The sequence below is a fragment of the Micropterus salmoides genome, unplaced genomic scaffold (assembly GCF_014851395.1).
Source record: "Micropterus salmoides isolate LMB-PRFRI ecotype aquatic unplaced genomic scaffold, ASM1485139v1 Ms_hic_scaffold_12, whole genome shotgun sequence".
NCBI classification, from domain to species: domain Eukaryota; kingdom Metazoa; phylum Chordata; class Actinopteri; order Centrarchiformes; family Centrarchidae; genus Micropterus; species Micropterus salmoides.
Window position 1 is genome coordinate 4,793,921 of NW_024040263.1, and position 22,572 is coordinate 4,816,492.

Sequence of the window (22,572 nt, forward strand, 5' to 3'; positions counted from 1 at the left end):
TTAAACTGGCCCTGAAACAGTCTGGATCCTGTGGCTGATTAGTTCCTCTGGCAGGGAGGCTGTCAAGCAGAGGGTCTCCTGTTGCCTTGGCTGAGTGAGACGCTCAAGTTTCCCCAGAGACACGGACTGGTTTGTACAGGCATGGATGCTTTGGCTTGTCTGGCTGTTTGACAGGAGAAGAGAAAGTGTGGAGACATACACATACACACTTGTTGAGAAACCAGTTTAGAGCCAACCTCATAACGACTCAATTTATTATAACCCTTATTTAACTGAGTAAGTTTCACTGACAGTGGTGCTTTTTAGCAATGCCTTGATCACATTCACACTTGAAAACTGCAAATACAACCAAGTTTGATCTGCAGGCCTGTAATGAAGGCCCTCATCATTACTTGTAGTCTTTATTGATGTACGTTGTATGTTGTATAGATCAGTGGTTGTTAAAGTGGGGTTCAGGGACCCCCAGGGGTCCTTGAGGGGGTTCCAGGGGGTCCCCAGCAAAAAGGGGAATTATTTGTTTTCACTATCATTAGTATAATAAGTAACAGTGCTGTCACTGTTACTTATGAGTATTTTAGTCATGGGTTTCATACACTTTCTGTAATAAAACATCTAAGCATCACACTGATTCAACCAGAAATATCCATTCTGAGGATTTCAAGATGAATCTGAGCTGTTAAAGTTCAGAGCACAGAAATTTGCTTCAAACAAATACTTTTAAGGTGATGCATGCAATTCTTTACTCCAGTATCCTGAATTATTTCAACAATCATTTTGTCATTTAGAGTTTCCAGTATGACAATTATTTGGTGGGTGGGCTGAACCTTAGGTTTAACTTTAAAATACCTTGACTTTTGAAACTGCAAAGTAGTACCCAGTAGCTCAAAATGATAAAGCTCTCTAAGCAGTAAAACAGTAGTGGTTCCCTGTAAAGTAAAATAGAATTTGGTCAGTCTTACCAAAGTCTTGACCTTTGCCCTTTGTTGCTAGCAACAGCATTGTAGAAACACTGAACATTTCATGACTTTTATTGATGGTTGTGTACTTAAATGCAGCTGTATTGTTGTGTTCATCTGCCATTTGTCACTCAATTTTATTTTATTTATAATAAGCCTATATGTAGTAATTTTAACCAATTATTGATATTATTAATAGTTGTGTGTTAATGGCTTGTTTGTGTTACATTATGATTAACAGCTGTCTTGTAGGTTATTTAATTTCATGATTTTACTAATGTTTAATTTGGACTTTTCTTTTCAATGTGTTGACCTCAGGAAGATTAGAAAGCTAGGTCTATAACAGAAGCTAATAGGGATCCAAAAACAGAAACAAACAACAACTTTTTAAAAATGGCACCTCCTCTTAGCCTATATGGTCAGCGAAAAAAGGGTTGCTTATATAGGCACCATATGTGACACCCCACTTTGCCGCTGACCCCGGTCCTCTACGTTGTGTCCGCTGGCGTCCCCAGACGGTGATCTCCGGTAGAGCACCGGCCCCCTCCCCACAGTCTGACCGTCCCACCGCCGCCCGGAGGGGCTGCTCTCACTCCTCTGCTCAAGTTCACACACCCGCTGGCTGTGTAAGCAGAGTTTGGGTTAAATAGGCTGTTCCAGCGTGTTTTTGCGTGGCCCGAACTTTTGTTTTGCTTTGGATGGTCGGACCGACTTTTGATCAACTTTGTATCTTTTCTCCTGTCAGCAGGGACTGCAGGAAACTTTTTAAAATACTTTGTGAACATTTACCGGCTTTGTTCCCTCTCTATCCGGATAGATTCTTGTGGATGGCGCGGTTTAACCAAGATGGACACGGGCTGTCTGCCGGTTGGAGACTAGATAACGCCTTTACCCTTTAAATTTAGACTTTATTTAACTGTCTACTGTAAACGTTGTAGCCTTTTTATCAACTGGATGTAACCAGACTGGGTCATTTCCACCCCAGAGGTTACGTCCTATAATGAACATTTTCCCACTGAAGTGTCGGTGAACTTTTCCCACGACTCGCCATGTCGGGAGTGGTCCGCACCCTGAGCCGCTGCCTGCTCCCGTCTGACGCCAGCCGGGACGCGGGCAGCAGCAAGGAGAGGAGCCGGGAGAGTGACGCGGCGCAGGAGCGGGAGGCGCGGCGCAGGAGCCGGGAGATAGACGCGATGCTCGCCCGGGAGAGGAGAGCCGTCCGGCGGCTGGTGAAGATCCTCCTGCTCGGAGCCGGAGAGAGCGGAAAGTCCACATTCCTCAAACAGATGCGCATTATTAACGGACAAGAGTTTGATAAAAAAGCACTTCTGGATTTCCGGGACACTATCTATGAGAATATACTGAAGGTAAGAACAAGGTTTCATGGAAAATAAAGAGCCTGGGGCCTTCAGGCAAAACTTTACAACCCTTGGAGTCCGAAGTGACCAGATTTATAATCTGTGATGTTAACTCCTGTTTTTGTCTGTTTGTTCTTGTTTTTTGGAAATTGTTATTTTGTTTCTTGAGAACTCTTTTCTAAAACGTATAAAAGCTGTCAAGGAGAAACTGACAGGCCTGGTAGACATATTGACTAGAGCAGAGACGATTATCAATTAATCAATTAGAAAGGTAATCAGTAACAAACGTTGCCAAACATTTATTAGTTCCAGCGTCTCAAATCTGAAGATTTAATGTTTTTCTTTATCTTTCATCATGGAACCTGTTTTTCAGACAGTCAAGCAAACAAGCAGATTTCAAATTAGGCTCTGGGACATGTGGGGACATGTGATGGGCATTTTTCACTATTTCTGGTATTTTATAGACCTAACAATTGTTGATTTGTTAAGAAACCAATCAGCAGATTAATCAGTAGGGGGAAAAAAAGGTTATTTGCCCCTCTAATATTGACATTTTAATCCCACAGTTGAGGTTCATTCACCAACACACACATACTCACTGAAACACACAGAGTTTCACACACAAGTTTGTTGACATAGTACATATTTTTATCCTAAAGTGAAGTGTGTGTGTGTGTGTGCGCGCATGCATGTGTGTGTGCTGTCCCTTTGTTTGCTGTCCTGGCTGGGCCTCCTTCACCAGCTAACAATACCAGACTATTCCTGAGGGATGAGCACATCCGCCCTAAGTGCCACACAGCCAGACAAGGATGATAAGAGCCTGCACTTCTACAGACAAGGCAGTATACAATACCCTCCTCTGAATACCAGCATACATACAGTGGCAGTGCTGTCTCGGGACCTATCATGAACAGAACCTCCCACCTTACACACATTTTCACCACCATTTAACCTCCTTAAAACACACACAATGCATTATGTGTGGGAGGACGTAGGAGAGGCAGAAATTGCTAGAAATCACATGACTGGAAATGCAGCATTTGAGCCTGCCCACATAAAGTAGTAAGTGCATTCAAGCCAGTGTAAAAACATGATACTACATGCCTGTTATCCGTTGACAACCCTGTCATTATTCATCTTCGTGAAAACACTTGATTTGCTGAAACAACAATTATGACTTAAACACAAAAGTCAGTTTACACTTAAATAAAACAGCGACAACATTATTAATATTATTATTTCCATTACTAATTAATCTTTCAGTTATTCTCATGACTAATTGGTACTTTTATGGACTGCAACCTTAACTGGTTTTTAAGGTTGTTTAAATCTTTAACAACATCATTGGCCAGTATAAACCTAGAGAAGAAGATACATGATTCAGTTGTGTAAACAACACATCCCCACTGCACATAAGACATAAAAATTGCTAAGGAATACTGCATTTAGCACTTAAAAGCTGAGATCCGTAAAGTGGGATGATACCTTAACAGTAGCGTTGGTGGAGGACCCCCCCCCCCATGGGAACTTAATGATAGAGACTGAAAACAAACAGGGATGGTAAGAGGGACACAGCTGAAAGAACACACAGGTGTGTAGCATAATTAGGCTTATTAAAATAAATAAGATGGTGGAGTTCAGGCATGGTCCCACTCCTTGAATCTCAGTAATTATACCTCCATCAGCTAAATCTCTGGTATGAGCCTTGTCAGAGTGGATTTTTTTTTTCTTTCTCACAAATTAAAGTGAAACTAAAAAACTGCTGGTCCTAATGCGACTCTGTCAAGCCTCGTACATCAAGAATTGGTTAGTGGAACAATTTTACACTTCGAAGGATTCAGTAATCACTGATTCTCAAGCTGTTTTGAGTTTTTCTTATCTCCATTTCTCTGATCTGCCCTTGTTTGTCTATCATTACTGTTTAACCAAGCATTTTCCCAAACATTAACCAACCAAGGGAGGTAACTCAAGTTCACAGTTTGAACAGCTTGTTGGTCTTAGTACCTTATCACCCTGTTTCCTTTTATTTCCCTTTAAGTAGCTTTACGGTAAAAGAAACAAAAATCATCTATCATATTGTTAGTTTCATATACAGTATATTGTTTAATTAAATTTCAGCCTCTCCTCATTTAAGTTATTGACGCCCCAAAACTCGGCATATTTGGCATCTTCATAAACTTTGGGATCACAACTAGAGTTTGAAATAAAGTCCTGTGGGTTTTGCGGCTGTTTCTGTTGATTTAATTGTACAGATTGAAGAGGTTAATTACTACATATTGCGTGTTTGTTACAGAGCAGGGGGGAGAGGCTCTGGTCACCTGGTCTGGATGTTTTTGTCTCCCCGTGTTGAGTGTTGGAGTACATTTAAGGCAGGCACTGTGTTAGAGGAGGGAGGCAGTGATAACATTAATGTAGGAAGGGAGCTACGTTTTAATTACAGAATAGTGATAAAAAACTGAGCCATCTGCAGTCCCAGCCTGCTGCAACCGTAGTTGGCTGCAAATAATGTCATTAAGAGGAGGTGCCATTTTGTCATGTCAATAAAGTTATTGATCACGTCATGACTGTGAGGATACAAGTCCTCAGTTCAGACATCAGATTTGCATGTTTTTCTAGCCCCATGTGGTGAGATACTAGTGAGGGCCAGTGACCAGAGGCAAATACCAAGGCTGGTCTTTTCTCAAAGTCTGTTTCCCCTCCATGGCTGGGCATAAAGGTGCCAGTATACTCCGTCAGGAGGATTTAGTGGATGTTCAAATTGTTTCAGGAACCCTCAAACTGTTTTGGAAGGGCCTTTGAAACAGACATGCTGACTGGAAACACTCTTACTGACTGATTACAGACAGGCAGCCATACAAACATGCAGGCATACAGGAAGAGAGACAGACATGACTATGGGGGATTGTGCTACAATACACAGATTGAAGGTTCAGGTTGGCTCACAGACAGAAACAATGTAGATGGTTATATAGACAATAATCATGAATGGATGTGACTCAAAGCTCACTCACAGCGACTCAGTATATATTTTTATTTATTTTTTTCTGCCAACATGGTGGTGTTCGATCTGCATGTGTGTCAGATTATGGTTACGTGTGTCTATGTGTAAACAACAAGTTCTGTTGTTTTAGGTTTCGTCAGTCTTACTCATTCCTACTGTAGCAACAAAAACATAAATTCTGAAAAGATAAAGTCTTAAATGAGGGATCAGACTTGAAAAACGCACACCACTTAGTCACAAAGGAGCATCCCAGTCAGACTGCACACACACCACAAGCATACACACACACACACAGCAGCTGCATTAGTGAGAAAGTTATTTTTGTAATCGCCTTTTTCAAACCCTGATCTCCTGTTGCACACCCATCCTTTTTGAATTTTTTCATTGCTTGAGGTTTTCAGAGGATTTTCCTCGTCTTTGTAGAGACAGTTGAGCTGGGTTGGCAGTTGTTCATGTTGTGGGCCTGTAAACCCATTGAGTGCGATATTAAGCTGTACAAATAAACTTGACCAGACTTGACTATTGCACTGGCGTTAGGTGGTTATGACTCACTGAAACACACATATACTCACATCTCTTAACCTCCTGTGACCTTTGAGACACTCACTGATATTATTTGCTGGTGAGTCCTCTGTTATCTAAATCAATAAATCAAGCAAACAGGCTGTAAAAATACGTCAGATTCTGAACTTTAAGATGCTGTGAAAAATGCTTAAGTTGAAGTAAATTATTAAGCTATACAAATAGAAGCAAAGAAATGGATTTTACAGATCAATAAGCAGCAAAATAGACCAAAAGCAAATTTGCTGCCAAACAGATCATGATATGCTGAATCGGAACAATGAAGAGGAATAGATTTTATTAAAAGGTTTAATAAAAATACAGAGAGAAAAGGAGACACAGAACATTGAATATCTGTCTCTGTGTGCTGGTTAGTTTGATCACTCAGGAGACCTCCCACACAGATCTTTCCACATGGTTCTCTTTAGAAAACCACCACCAGCTACACATGCATATGTTTGAGTGTGTGTTACCTCATGTTTATCAGTAACGCTAGACTCAGTGTTGATGTTTTTTCCCAGGAAGCAGCTCATGCAGTATGATTTTTCTTTCCTCTGTGTGGTCAGGACATAGTTGTACAATACTGCTGACATTAGAAATAGCAACTGTTACACCACTTTACCACATAAAGTTTTATATATGCACTTGTGTGTGTTTCTGCAGGGCATGCGTGTGCTGGTAGACGCCCGGGACAAGCTGGGCATCAGCTGGCAGAGCTGTGAGAACGAGAAGCAGGGCATGCTGGTGATGTCGTGGGAGGGACGTGTGGGCGGCTCAGGGGTCGAGCCAAGTGAATTTCAGCTGTATGTGATGGCACTGAGCACACTCTGGGCAGACACCGGCATACAGGAGGCCTACGCACGACGCTCCGAGTTCCAACTGGTGAGTAGATTAGCACCATAACATACAGTCTCCCCATTTTATTTACCTTTAAGTAGTAAACTGATACAGTGTGTGTGTGTGTGTGTGTGTGTGTGTGTGTGTGTGTGTGTGTGTGTGTGTGTGTGTGTGTATGTATATATATATATATATATATATATATATATATAGCTTTGGGATGAAATAATCAGTATAAAAAGACATCAAATTAAAGCAGTACAATATATATACAGTTTAAAGATATGATCTCAAATATGATATTATTTTTATAATTCAGTCCTGTGCCCTGGAATAAATGGAATTCTACCTGTTTTAACAAGAAACATTTTAACACTAACAAACATCCTAACATCAGAATCAGAAAAGCATATTTAACTACTCATACAGCAGTCTAAGAGATCCACTCACTCTACATAGAATGTCCCGAACTCAAGTATTTATGGAAAAAATATTTCAAAATATCTCTTACGCTAAATCTTCCCATGTATTACAAAACAGTTTATTCATTGACCAGGAGTCATGATCAGTCATAGCAGATCTGCTTGGTGAGTGAGCCAATGAGTCACCTATGACAAATCAGGACTTCACCTATTGTTTGGGAAAACGTAATTTTCTGTGTCAGCGTGGTGGAAAACAGCAATTTCTGGTTAAAAGTAGTAGTTTTTTTGTTTTTGTTTTTTTTAAAGCAAACCAAATAACATCCTGGAACTGAATACAACCCAGGACCTTTGTTATCCATCATCATTCCTCGCCGTCTTATTGTACTGTGAGCTGTAGAATTGAGGAATAATGTCCAGAAAATTAACTGCATTAACATTGCCCTATAAAGGCAGCAACTGCAGAAGCAGTCAAATGGAGAAAAAATGGTTTAACGTTTTCAGGCTGGATGGCAAACTGTAAAACAGATAGAAAGGTTGTACTGCTTTAATTTGATGTCTTTTTATACTGATTATTTTATCCCAAAGCTATACAATACCTAAAAAATACAGATAAACTGCACCGTGCCTTTGGATAATTGTCACTGTTTCAAAGAAACTTAAGTATCTACCAACAAAAATTTACTTTAGTTGGATTATTATTTATAGTCCATAGCTTTTAGGAATCCAGGTTTCTATGTATGTATGTTTCCATCTATCCAAGTACTATTAATATTTAGACTGAAATCAATGTAATACATTCATTTACAATTTAATACATAAAATTCAGTAGAGTTAAAAAGAAAATTAGATGGCAGCCACTGAGATCTGCTAAGCCAGCTACTATTTAGCTGTTTTTCTCCCCTTCTTCTTAATGATGAATTGATTTGCCTTATGCCTTATTTAATGTGGAATAACAAACTGAATAACCACAATGTCAGCTCATCAAACTGGAAATTTGATTTACATATAACAACTGGGGAAGAATCAGAAACTAAACTTAGCTTTAGCTGAAGCTAAGGATATCTGCAGCTATCTCAGAAGCTAGCTTTCACCTGATATAGCCCTCTTAGCTGTCTTTCTATTACAGAAATTGCAGTAAGAGTACAGATTACGCAGCCAGAATGCATTAACTAAAGAGCCACAATACATTTGTTGAGTCAATTTTGTAGTTACTGCAAATTTAAAAAGCTGTTATCAAAAAATTACAAGTTTCTATGGCATAATATTTATAAGTCAGATACAGGTTATAACCATAGACTGTATAAAAGAATGGGACGTAGCCACTGTGATGTCACCCACTGGTTTGTGGACTACTGTTTTAAAGCCATTTTTGCCGTCGCCATCTTGTTTTTTTGGAACCAGAAGTGACCATTTTCGAATGAGAGGGTGGAGCTAGCTAGCTTGGTTAGTAAGGTGCATCTTAATTTTAATTAGCGAAAAACAGGCTTAAAACAAAATGTACTTAAATGAACAGTCGACTCCTTAGAGTGTTTTTTTAATTAAACTGACCGCTGAACAAGACATTTTTAGATGACCAAAATATTATAATTAAATTTCATGAACTGAAAAGACACTGTTAAAGAGTCAAAGCTCTTAGATGAAGACACCAACAGCACCCCAAAACAAGTTCATGGCTAGTTAAATGTACATAGTGCAGTGGATACAATTCGCCTCTATCCTGGTAGCGACTTGTTAATCACAAGGTAGCCACACCCTAAAGCATACCCTGCTTTATTGTCTATTTTACTCTAAAAGGGACCATAATTTACTAAATGAACATCATTCTGTATTGCAGAAAATGTGAAACTAGTCATTGAGACCATAAGCTTATTAGGAAAGTGTTTACTGAGGTAAAGTGAAAAGCAGGGTCATTTTCTCATAGACTTCTATACAGTCAGACTTATTTTTGAAACCAGTAGAGCAGCCTCCCCCACTCTGGCCATTAGAAAAAATGCAGATTTAAGACACTTGACGTATTGGCTTCACTTTTCAGACCCAGAGGTTGCCGCTTGGTTATATCTCAATTTTGATCAAATATGTAGTTATTGCATTTTGCCTCTTAGGGCGATGTGAATGTTTTAGTCGTCAATTCAATGAATACTTCCACATGACTTAAGTGATGTCAGCAGTCTAGAATAGCAGATATCCGCATAGTAACTTATTTACCACAGCCAGGAGTCACACAGCTAATAATCACTGACATGCTCAAAACTTAAGAGGAAGCAACTGGATACTATCAGAAATGTTTTTACTTACAACTAAACAAAGAAGTCAAAGTGAAGGGGCACTGCACTGAGTGAAGCCTGTGGAAGTATTTATTGTTTTGCTGCCTTACTTACCTCTCTTTTTTTTTTGTTTGGAGACTTTCCAAAGATTAATTATTTTTCTCCTGACTGGAAATGGAGCCAGTGAAGTGGACCCCTGTGGTGTTTTATCTGCCATGCTACACTGCCCCAAACACAGTCTGAAATGGCTCGTAGATTGCAGTGTAGTTATTTTCCCTTTTAACCATCATCTATTAAACACACACTGATCAAAACCAGCGGGTTGCACACATTGCTGATTCTCTTTATACTGTACAACTAGTAAAACAGGATTTCTGGAAAATAAGGCGGTATTTTTTACTGAAAAGGCCACAAAGTGTCTTTGAAGCACAATTTCATAAAATGGCACCTTTACTTAGGAGGACTTTAAGAGTGAAGTACAGTAAATATATGAGTTCAAATTCATGAGTTTTGATGACTTGAAAGCTTCAAAAGACCATGATTTGACAGGGTAAGCTAAGACTTAAATGTTTTGTTGTCAGTATGTAGTGGTAATGGGGCGTTCACTACCAGTGCTTTCTTCATGGACCACTTTTTGAGCATGCCTGGAGTTACAATTCATACAATTCCTTGGCTGAAATTATATTATTTTTATTTTTGGCAGGAGTGCCAGTTTGTAATTTTAGGCCAATAGGAGAAGCATATTTGACATTTAAATCTTAAGTTTAGCCTTACAGCTGCCATAATCAATGTTTAATATTAACATTGGATCCATTTACCTTAAGTGCGTGAAAGGTGTTGCTTGTAGTGAAAAACCCAAAGAGAGGGTAATCCTTTGCTGCCTGAAGAGAACCAAACAAATTGAAACTTGTTTAAAGCAGCCACTGTTCTGTTGTAAGAACAGCTGGAGAACCACTTGGTTTTGTAAGTAACCCTGTGTCTACAAATATACTGTGAAGGGCCAGACAGACTGTTAATGACACTTAATGGTTCAACAGAATGTCATAAATGATCACTAACCATGTTGTCAACATAGCAAATGTCTCACAGCACCGGCATCGCCAGCTGGTCTTGTTGTCAGTGCAGTTTGTATTGGCTATAGCAGCTGGTTTATTTGCGCTTTATTGGATGTGACGGAGCAGCTACACTTTCTGTTCAGAGCTGTAAGTTTGACCTTTTACCTTGTTACACATTTATCAGTGACAAAACAATCTGGAGTCAGACAGAAGCCACTTCCGTCTCCCTCTCACTTAACATACTGTAAGTGTGTGTGTGAGATGTCACTGCACAGCTTTGGGTCAGACTGCCTTGTCTTATCTGGAGTCGCAGTATGATAAAGCTAGTATGGCACAGCTGCAGAGGCTTGCAGCCGTCATTGTGGCTTAAAGGATAAAACTGGTATGTTTTTCTTTTTGTCAACAAGTTCCATAAAAAGTACAAAGCCTGATGTAGCTGATTCCTCTGTGCCATTGACCACCACTGTTGTCCAACAACTATTAAAACACGCCAAAGAGCTACACAGTTGCTCTAGTTGACAGTTTATTTTGAGTCAATCCCTCATACACCACCCTGCGGCTGTAAATATTGTGCATAAAAACCTAGGTCTTATTTCCACTAGGGTTGGGCAGACAGACAATGCCATTGTCCATAGCCGATGGCTGACAGACGTCACAAAAGCATTTTATCACACTATACCCCCCAGTAAAACCATGTTTTAATTTCTACAGAAATTATTATTATAAAATCCACAGCCGAAATAAAAGAATGAAGTCGTCTCCAATCACAATACTAAACCAAAATGTCTAAATTCTGGATTTTCATTTCACATTCAAGAGTTCAATTAACAAAATTTAAAGTCATTGCAAAAAAATGCAAGATCTTTTACGAGATTTCAGAATTGCCCACGTAAAATTTCACAGTCACTTCATTCTGGGGCTGGACATCTTATTGCATAATGCTCATTAAAGATAATACATACAAATGCCCACATACTTGGTTGTGAGAAGAAGTCCTGTCCATACCGCTGTCAGGCGTAATGTAGCAACACTCTAATTTTTCTCAGTGCATTTTCTGTTTGGCTAACATGACAGACAGGCCAGGGGTTAGCTATTTATGTTCCCTTTTTTTCAGATTCACATAGAATTTTACTTTATGTCGAAAACTGTTTACCCCTAATATTAATGTACGGAGTGTTGAGAGCAAAGTTAGCATGAACCATAGTCTGATTTGCCACAATTATGAGAATAACACCTAAGTGAAATATACAGAAATTTGCCCTTCATCAAATGGGGTTGTGGTGTCACAGACAGCGTAGGGAAAGTATTGAGACATGGACTAACGCTCTGTTGGTTTTGGTCTTTTCATGGGATTTGTTGACAATAAGGAACATATAGGATAGCATCCGCCTTATCCTTTTCAAGTACGAAAAACCAAAATGTCTATTGTGGCGTAAATGTGCCGAGTTAGATGCTCTCCACCTCCCCCTTCTCTCCACTCTCTGAGAGGATACCACTGTCAGCTTTTCCCAGGCACGGCTGGAGCTGAGCCACAGGCTTACAGAGAGAGGGAGGAAAGAGAGAGAGAGAGTCTGATGAGAGGAAGAAAGAATGGAGTGGAAAGCTGAGAAGAGCTGGGGAGGTTGAGAAAGAGTGAAAAGAGGCAGTGAAAGAGAGATAGTGAGAGAAAAGCAAACGAGTACATGCAAGGATTTTGTTTACTTGTCTGTGTTCCCACCACACCCAGATAACATGCAGTTTGATATAGGATGTAAACACCAAAAACCTCTTATGCTTGACAAAAACAAGGCTGTACATCATGCTGTGACGGTAAACTGTTGCTGTTGTCTTCAGCAGCACAGACATCCTGAAAAAATGGGGTAAGACTTTGTACTGTATAAAAAGATGTAAAGAGGATATAAATGCTGAAACACATGCACAGGCACACACACTCACGCCATATGTTTGACTACATGCGATTTCAACCTGGAAATACGCTTCCCCCGTCTCTGGGTTTGGGTTTGTGTTTCTTTTCAACTGAACATTGTTCCTATAACAACCAAAAAGCAATATTATATGTGTTGATACTCTTTCTTTCCTTTTGGTTTAAGAATTAAAGGATGATTTTTATTTATTGAGTCTTATTTTCATAGTCATAATTTCGGTCAGTTTTGACAAGTCTGTTCTCACCAAAGTGATTGCTGAGATCTGGAAACAGCAACTTCAATACAACGGAAACACATGGCAGTTTTGGCAAATTGTCTAAACCAGTTTATTTATTGGTAAAAAGGAAAATGGGTGCATCCAAAATGTTGGTACTAATGACTCATTGCACAGAAAAACTGTACATTAGATCAAAGTTGAACCAGGAAGTTGGTCTGTAAACGGTTTAGGTCATAACTTTACTGTTTGCCTTTGTCTTCTCTTCCAAATAACTTTGTCTAACCTGGAGGTTTGTATAAAACCGGTCTGATTGTTTGGCGGAGCCTGCATTTTAACCAGCCGGACTTATTTTAGTTATTTTGTTCCAAGATTTCAGCAATTAACTGTTTTCACTGACAGGAATGGTGGCTAAAATTATGACCCACGTTATAATAAACCAAATGAATAGCAATTAAGTACAAACATAGAATTATTATTTACACTTACAGCTAATATATAACATAACATCTATAATTTCTATTATTATTATTTCTATTCTATTTCTTTAATGCCTTGTTTCATGAGCAAATGTAACCAAACAAATTTCCCCTCGGGAATCAATACAAGTATTTCTGATTCTGATTCTAAAAACACATGTATGAATAATATAGTGCTGAAGCAATCAATTGATTAATTGATTGCTTGATTAGTCAATCATAGTGTTTTATAGCATTTAATGCATTTGATGTGTTGGAGTAACTTTAGGAAATAAAGTCTTCTGTGTACACAACAAACTTCTCACTCTCCAACTCACGTACCAACGTCATCCTGCAGCAACTCGCCTCTCATGAGATTTCAGAGCGAGACTTTTGTTTCTGGTGTTAGCAGGTGTTACTCGTAGGGATCCTTTCCCTGATGGTGTCAGACAACTTGTATAACAATCTGAACCTGTCGGCAAAAAGAAACACTTTGTGTAGACACAATATTGACGGACTACTAGTTAAATGACTATCTGAATGTTTTGTATATTAAAATAGGAACATTGCGTGAAAGATTCAATAAGAGATTTGTCAGTCTTAGTTTAACTAATTGTGAATATGCAACTGCCATCAGAACCTGAATATTCACAACACGTTTGATCATTTTTAAAGCAAAAATTCCAAATACTCACTTCTTTTACATGATAATTGGCTTTATCATTGTAAATTGAATATATTTGAATGTTGGATTCTTGGTTGGACAAAACAAGCAATTTGAATACATCACCTTGTGATGAGCTTTTCACTATTTTCTGACATTTTATTGAACAGTTAGTAGCTATTGACAATTAATGAGTCAATTGAAGTATTATCACCAGCAATAATAAAAATATATGTTAGTTAGACCTGTTTTTTCTTTATATTCACAAGGTGAGTTAATGTACCATTGTTGTTTGTAGTGAAAGGACTGCAGTGGTGAACAAATAGTGGCACACCCAGTCACACATACAAGTGGCACACATATACCTGTGGCCACATGCATACACACACACGGCAGAATGTGAGCTTATTCAGGTCTTTGCTGTAATAAAGCCCCTAATCTGCCCATCCACGCCATGAATGGAGACATTCCTCCAGCCTTACTCAACCACACACACCTAAACACACACACGACACAAATCCAGACACAAACACAGTTTAGTAGATGTAATTGTTGTGCATTACAACAGACTAAAACCATGGCCTAATAATATGAACTTATTTTGATATTTAGTTTGATGCCTCCAGTGCATCAGGTTGTTTCATTTCTGCTGATGGCAGTAAAAGTGTGCAAATGATCTTTGTGTGTGTGTGTGCGTTTGTCTCTGTCTGTGTTTGCTTATCCCTTCATCTCTGGGAATTCCCCTCTCCCTGCTTTTCCCTTTGACCAGCCCCTCCTCCTGTTCATGTCCAGCTGAACCAATCAGAGTCCCCCAGCTTTGTGTTTCCTATTTCTGTGACACTGTAGGTCAGCGGCGGGGTCACAGGGTCGCATCTCACCAGCACACAGGGTCACATTTCCTGGTTGTTACGCGACATGTCAGAGCAGGACAGAGATGAATTTGCAGCCATGTGAAGAGTTTTCACTGATTCTGTTCGATCAGTGAGACCGAGAAAAGTTGGGAAAAACCTGTCATCGCGGGTTTTAAAGAGGAATAATGCTGTGTGTGTGTGTGTGTGTGTGTGTGTGAGATGGGAGTGCTAAAATGACATTGTATCTGTGTTCTGTCTGACTTGCTAATCCCTCCCTCCCCCATGTCTCTCCCCACTGTTTTCACACACACAGCTGTTTCCTGTTGGGTGTGTGGGTTTAATGTTGTGTTAATGTGTGTGTGTTTGTAAGAGAGAGAGCGAGGGAGGAAGAGAGAGAGAGTCACTTCATAAGTATAAAGAAAAATTATAAAACTTATGTTTCAGCTTTATGGTCTATGTACAGTGTGTACTGTATTAGAGGCTGAATCTCTAAGCCCCTTTAGTACAAAACATATGTACGTCACACCACAGTAAACCATTTTGCCAATCATGCAGATGTGCTTTAGATGACTGAATTACTTGTGCTGCTGTTCCAGGCACCCACAATAGTATGAACATCAATTAGCTGTGTAATCCATTACAGTGAAGATCAGCCTGCTGTTAAACCCCATTAACGCTCAACAACAGCATAGCACTGACAAAAATGAATGCAGACTTGATGTTCACTGTGCTGGATTATACGACTCAAGCTTCAAGTGTCTGGTAATTGATTTTCATACCATACAGAAATGAAAAAAGCTCAACTGCGGCCTGAAACGGCAGGAAAAATAAATCTAAACTGTACAGCTTGTGTTAAAAAATCTAAAATGGGCATGATTTGTACTTTGAGTGTTAAAATGTGGATACACGCTGTTTTGTTCCACCATATAAAACCTGGTGTGCTTCATTGCAGGGACACCCATTATAATTGTTGTGCAGATATCTGATTTGATCAACACAGACTGTGCCGAGTCCGTTCTAGTCTGATTCAGTGGATGTGGAGGGTCTGGAGATAAAACGTGTTTGATTTTTATGACTGGTATCAGGACTGTCTACATCATGTGCTGGAAGAAATATGGGAATTGTTTTATAATTCAGCAGTGGTGAAAGATGTATTCAGATCTTTTACTTACAAGTAAAAGTCCTCCATTCAAACTCTTCCTTAAAAGCACAAAAGTATTGGCATATCAATATACTTAAACTGCCATTAGTAAAAGTACTCATTATGCAGAATCATATATATTATTGTTTTGTTTATTATTGATGCATGAATGTGTACATTTCAAATTCTTAATACTTTGTCTGCTGGGTAGCTTGTGAATTTTCAGGATCAATAAAGTTTTATCTTAATCTATAATATTACAACATAATTTATTTGATGACTATATATTGTATTGATAATCTGAATCAGCAAAGCAACTAGTAACTGAAGTTTTTAAATAAATATAGTGATGTAAAGACTACAATATTTGCCTCAGAAATGTAGTGGACTAGAAGTATAAAGTAGGAAATAGTGGAAAGTAAAGTACAAGTACCTCAAAATTGCTACTAGAAATACTACTAGTACTTAAGTACAGTACTTGAGCAAAGTTATATTCCGACACTGCAACTCAGCCCACCTGAAGTTCATTCACTTCTTTGTCTTTGCACAGCTCACGGCCTTTGTGGCCTACATTATGTTATCTCTATTTTTGTCCTTTTCTGGAACCACAAATTATCAGAAGCTCTTTTTGATGGACGTCTGTTTCTGTTCAAGTAAAGTTCTCAAAGTCACAAAAATCCACGTTCTCGAATGATTTCAGTGGTTGCCTTGTAACACAGTTTAAATCACAGCCCACCTCTCATCCAGTGTGCAAGTTTCTGCACTTTAAGACTAACAAGATCTGTACATGTTTGTAGGAACAGCTGTTATGCGTGGGATGTCTAGTTTTTGTAGGTTTCATTCATCTTAAAGCTGCATTAATTGACTTTTGTGTACTTAGCAGGGGTGGCAGAACACGTTGTAAACAAAACATCGACATGTCACCTTATAAAGTTTTTTATGGCGAACAAACAAACATTTGCCTATTTACAGATCCAGCAGACATGGTGCAACAGTACCATTTATTTGGAGTCATGTTCCTGTCTGCTCAATGAATTGACGTCAAATATTCACTCTCCTTTTAGCTCTGTTTAGCTTTTCTCCACCAACTCCTGAGAGAAATATCTGGTTCTTTAGCTACTAAATGCTCCACTATGTTCACCAGCTAGTCGCTAACTTTGGCGAGACCGTTTTAAAATTACTCACACCGATTTGATCCATTGTTGTTGTTGAATACTTTACTGTTGGTCAAGCCTGTCTATAAAAGTAGCTTCACAAGTCGCAGAGTATTTTTTATTAAAAATATAATGGGACTGAAATCATTGTGGTTGGTCACATAGTTTCTGTCCTTTGTTGCTGATTGAGGAGAAAGCATCGATTGATCTATTATTACATCAATAACCACAGTATGACAGCTTCCTTTAAATGTGAATTAAATAAGGAAGAAATACACAAAATGAAACTGTTCTAGTAATTCTACTAAGTGGTTCAATTGGGTCTTTTAAGTTTGATTAATGCATAAAAGATGACTCGGTTGCATTTTTTCTTCCTGTCTGCAGAGTGAGTCAGTCAAGTACTTCCTGGATAACTTGGATCGTATTGGTCAACTGGTGAGTCACAGTGACTAGTTAGATCTTGAGTGCTGTTTGTATTTCTTCACCTCTTTTAACTTGTAGGAATATGGTTATATCTCCCCCTTTTCAGAATTTTATCCCAAGCAAGCAGGACATTTTGTTTGCAAGGAAGGCGACTAAAGGCATTGTCGAGCATGACTTCATCATCAAGAAGATTCCTTTCAAGATGGTGGATGTCGGAGGGCAGAGGTCTCAGAGGCAGAAGTGGTTTCAGTGTTTCGACGGGATCACATCGATACTCTTCATGGTTTCATCATCAGAGTACGATCAGGTACCATTCAAGCACACATACAGTTCTGGTCATGCAATGCTGATGTTAAGATGTCAAGAGGTTTAGTCAGACAGTCTGATCATTATTCTCTTGACTTTTAGAATTACGAAATGGACAAGCAACATCAGAGAGACACAACATTTGAGATTTACACAAAGCTCTCTTTGTGGTTGGCTGTGGAAACTTGATTGTTCCCTTGCTCGTGGCTGCGGTTCAAATAAACAGTCATATGATGACGACTGAATCTTAATTGGTGCACAGATAAAACCTGAAAAAAACCAACGGAATATTGTGTTTGTGTGTGTGTGTCTCTGCGTGTGGTTCCAGGTCTTGATGGAGGATCGAAGGACAAACCGTCTGGTGGAGAGTATGAATATCTTTGAGACGATCGTCAACAACAAGCTTTTCCTCAACGTGTCCATCATTCTCTTCCTCAACAAAACGGACCTGCTGGTGGAAAAGATTCGCACGGTGGACATCCGCAAGAACTTTCCAGAATACAGAGGAGACCCGCGCAGGCTAGAGGATGTACAGGTACACACATACGCACGCACGCACACACTGAAAACAAAGATGTTTTTAATGTTGACAGCATTATGAGGCACCATTTTTCAGCTTTTGAACTAATTACTCCTGCAAATTGTTTTGTCGTTGCTCCTTATTTTCCTCCTCCAACTGTTGTATATGAACCCAGTATGCTTTCATGCACCCACACAAATCGGTTCAAAAGTAGAAAAAGGTGGCACACCATCGAAGCAATCAATGCTTGTAGAGTTTCACATTTTGTTGAAATTTCATTGCTGACATGTTTTGGCCATAGGCATCTCTCTTTGGGAAAGATTATTTGGCATAACACCTCCTCTGATGAGACTGAACATCTCGGTCCGCAGAGGGCTTAATGATAGATTTACTTTTAATACCTTTCTTAAAACTAGTTTTCCTCTTCTTATACCTATACTTCTTTGTTACACTTACTAAGCCTGTCTCTCTGTTTTCTGTCCCTTTTCTTCCTTGTGGTTATCTAAGAGTTTACTCTTAGAATTTTTTAAATATTCAAATGTTCAGCTCTGTATACTTGGATATTGTTGTTTTTTTGGATGGAAATATTTAGAATATGAGGATGTACTGTTACTTTTAATCTTTTCCTTTCGTCCTGCAGCCCCCCAGTGATTTTATCTTTCTAAAGTCTGTCAGGCACATGTGTAAATGTAAACATGTAAAAAGCAGATTATAAATGTGGTTACCCTGGCCAAGAGATCAAGTTTCTACTGAAGAAATCAGGTTTTGTCCAATCTCCTGCCCTGATTACGGAAACAGGGTTTCTCATATACATAATGTTTAAGAAGTCAGATTCAAATCAGATACTCAAGTGTACCTGCTCTGCTCCTTCCAGGCGTTCTTGGTGCAGTCGTTTAGCCGTAAGAGGAGAAACCGGGGGAAGCCGCTCTTCCACCACTTCACCACTGCAGTAGACACAGAAAATATCCGTTTTGTCTTTCACGCCGTCAAGGACACCATCTTGCAGGAAAACCTCAAAGATATCATGCTGCAGTGACCTTCACAGTGCAGACGACAGCTTCTCTGACTGTAAAATGTGAAACCAGCCACAAATCCAGGGCTGGAGGACTACAGAGCAGGCCTGTTTTTGTTCTAGCTAATGACTGCATATTAACACTGACCTGTGGAGCATCCAGTTGACTCACAATGTGGATTCAACTGAACTTTGAACTCTGAACCTGTGGAGCCATGAATTGACTCTGGACCTGTTGGCCTATGTTGGCCCCTGTGGAAACTGTGAGGCTCATAGAGGACCAGATCTTGCATTTAATCTGTATAAATGTATGTATGCTGGAAAAACCGTCACCTTCTCCTTCTTTTAGCTCTCAAGTGTAAAGAAAAAAATAGAGAAAAGAACCAATGAGCATGACATGAGCACTGAAAGTGTCTTTTTTTTTTTTCTCAAATGACAACCCTGTCACTAAACTAAGCCAGACTGCTGCCAGTTGGAAAGTAGCGAGATCAAGCTGTGTGAGTAAGAAGTTGGAGTGAGGAAAGAAAGGAAACATAAGGAAGAAAGAAAGTTTAAAACAAGCTGAAAAATGCTCTGTCCCAATGTACACGTGACAGAGGGAGAGTGGTGAAGGTTTGGGCCCGTTCTGGTCATATGCTGTGTTATGTGATAAGGTTGCACAAGACTTCCTCTTGATGAACTTTAACAGAGGAAAGAGATGAATCTCTCTCTCTCTGCTCCCCGCTCTCTCCCATGCTGTCTTTATGTCTCTCTCTCTTTACCTCTCCTTCACTGCTTGTGTTTATCCTCCTACTCCCGCCATCATACAAGAGAGGAACAGCTGCAGATAACCAGTCTTACCCTCTCCTCTCTGGCACAATAGACAGATTGTACGTCTCCTCCCTCTCCAGCAAGAGACGGTCAAATTAGCGACTCTTCTTAGTTTACAGAAACACACACCTCCTGGTCTTGCACAAATTACGTTTAATCTCTTTCGCTATGCATTTCTTCTATTTTCCCACCAACATCCCTTTAGAAGCACTACAATAGACTAGACTTGCCTGAGGCATATTATAAGTACCCCATTTACAGGAAGGCTGTGGTATATGGTTACACTACTTGTTCCTGTTCTTTTGTCCTGTAAACGTGAAGGGAACAGCAGAGAATGACAGGGTTGAACTGTAAATGACCTTATTCTTACATGGCCGGTGGCCATTTTGGACTTCTGTAGCAGTCAGAGCAGGATGTCTACCTAGAGGACTGGCACAAAACATTAAAACTAGCCAGACTGAACAATAACACAGGGAAGTTTGCAGATGATACACAATGAGTTTCTTTCCTTCAACAAGTCAGGTATTTTCTATATCAGGACACCCCTAAGTTTATTACCACGCTAATACCATAGAGAACCAATCGTCATTTATATTAAATTAGTTTGTACTCATTTAAGCCACTGGTCGCGTCTAGTGCTTTATCAATTAGTTGATTAATGGATGATTCAATTGATTGAAAATTAATCAGCAACAGTTTTGATTAATTTATCAAGAAAACATGCTGTTTCCAGCTTCTCAAATGTGACAATTTGCTGTGGTTTTTTTCTGTGTTATAATATTGGGAGCTTAATGGGTTTGAATTTTGGACTGTTTGTTGGGCAAAGCAGGTAATTTCAAGATGTCATTTTAAAGCTGCACATGTCGATATTTTTATATTAACAATAGAACAATGATTGTGTTTAATGTGAAAGCGGTCGCTCATAGTGATGAATTCACAGGGATTATTATTCAACTCTGCAGTTCCTTCAGATGTTCAGACATTTTCAGCTCAGTGTTTTGGTTTTGCGGTCCACCACTCGGTTCTCTCAAACAGTGCCCAGCTGTTTTCAGCAATAAACCCACGCTACACTACCTGTCCAGCACCAAACAGCAGGCAGACAAAGTCAGCAGCTAACTGGTGAAAATAATGGAGCAGCTAAAGAGCCAGCTCTTTACCTCAGAAGTTGGTCTGAAAATTGGTTTTAAATTCATGACGTGACCACAAACACAATTCCAAATTAATGTTGCTCTTTTATAATAATCAACGACTGCTTTCTAATACGCTAGCTATATCAACTTTATATGGTGATAGGACCCTCTGAATAATAAACTCACATAACCAGGCGTTACAACAGAGGCCACAGAGCATATGTCACTGTTGTGGTTACAGCTTGCTGCGATGCCCCCAGGCAGCCAATAAAATCACTTAATGCAGGTTAAAGACTTAAAGACTAAACGATTAATCAAAACAATAACCAACAGATGAATCACTAATGAAAGATAATCACTAGTTGCAGCCCTGTTTCACCAGTGAGAGTTAGCTGGTAATGTAGCATAAAGAAAAAGCACTATTGCTATGGTTACTTGCAGTATAATAAAATAATAGTGAAAATACTTATTGTGCACTGATTTATGATGGTGGTAAAACTGTTAAGCAGAACTATGAGAAGTCCTGTTATGTGATTTTAATAGATGCTTGCCAACCAACCAGAAGCATTTATTTTCAAAATATGTTCAATTTGAAACCACATCCTTCCTTGGATTCTTTAAATCAGTTTCTTTCTAATATGTTCTCAAGTGGAGAATCTATGAAATGAAAAATGTTGATTTGATTCCCAACATGCATTTTGGTACGCAGCAGTAGGACACAGCTGGGCTGCTCCTCCCACCCCGAGTTTTAAATCCAAATGGCCTCGAGGGGAATGAGGCTAATCATGAGCACTTCCACATGCCTTATTATAATACTGTATTAAACTGTGTAATTTGTATGTGCTTTTGTGTGTTTCCATAGTGATTTATGGTCCTTTTGTGCATGTTCATACATCTTGTACATAGAATAATGTATGTAGTGTCAGACAAAAGTATTTGACTGACACTGTGTGTACTGTGGTAACCTTACAATACAAACACCACTCTGTCTAACACTATCACTGTAACTGTAACGTTTGTTGTTAACTATAACCTACCTTTTACACTTATACAAGTTTTTTGTAAGTGTCATTGCACTGTGTCCAAGAGAAAACGACCAGAAAGAAAAACGTCGGGGGGGGGGGGGGATGAAACAAAGAAACAGGCGACAGACTTTTAAATGGGAGCAGGATGGAGGCAGGGGATTAAAAGAGGAAGGTCTGCTGCTTTTGTTTTTTGTTTCCCAGTGCCTTGGCACTCTGTGCTCTGTGGTGAAATACACTGCCGTTTGCTGACATGCTGTTTCTTCATTTTCTCAGTGTGGGCGTCTGTGTATGTTTGAGTGTGTACACGCCAAAACAAGAGGTCAAGACCTTCTGAGCTGGAAAATGAGAAGTGGTAGAAAGTTTAGCAGAGAGGGGGAAATAGAGGGGGATGGCAGAGGATTTTTTTTTTTTAAACGAAGGAGACGTGGGGAAAAAAATTAATTCAAATTTGTTTTTCTGATGTCCTGGGGCAGTTTTATGAACAC

The 22,572-nt window shown here is 39.3% G+C and overlaps 1 protein-coding gene across 1 annotated transcript; it reads left to right on the top strand.

Annotated features, from left to right (window-relative positions):
• Nucleotides 1-1,559: 1,559 nt before the first annotated feature.
• gna12a (guanine nucleotide binding protein (G protein) alpha 12a) lies at nucleotides 1,560-22,336 on the top strand. The gene is made up of 6 exons (XM_038712959.1): nucleotides 1,560-2,323; nucleotides 6,540-6,758; nucleotides 17,246-17,296; nucleotides 17,391-17,591; nucleotides 17,919-18,125; nucleotides 18,985-22,336. The coding sequence occupies exons 1-6, from the start codon at nucleotides 2,006-2,008 to the stop codon at nucleotides 19,144-19,146; spliced, it is 1,158 nt and encodes a 385-aa protein (XP_038568887.1). The 5' UTR covers nucleotides 1,560-2,005; the 3' UTR covers nucleotides 19,147-22,336.
• Nucleotides 22,337-22,572: the final 236 nt, after the last annotated feature.

Coding starts and splice junctions, on each gene's coding strand:
- gna12a (XM_038712959.1), top strand. CDS start 2,006: ATGTCGGGAGTGGTCCGCACCCTGAGCCGCTGCCTGCTCCCGTCTGAC. Junction 17,297..17,390: donor TGGATCGTATTGGTCAACTG/GTGAGTCACAGT, acceptor CCCCCTTTTCAG/AATTTTATCCCAAGCAAGCA. Junction 18,126..18,984: donor GCAGGCTAGAGGATGTACAG/GTACACACATAC, acceptor TGCTCCTTCCAG/GCGTTCTTGGTGCAGTCGTT.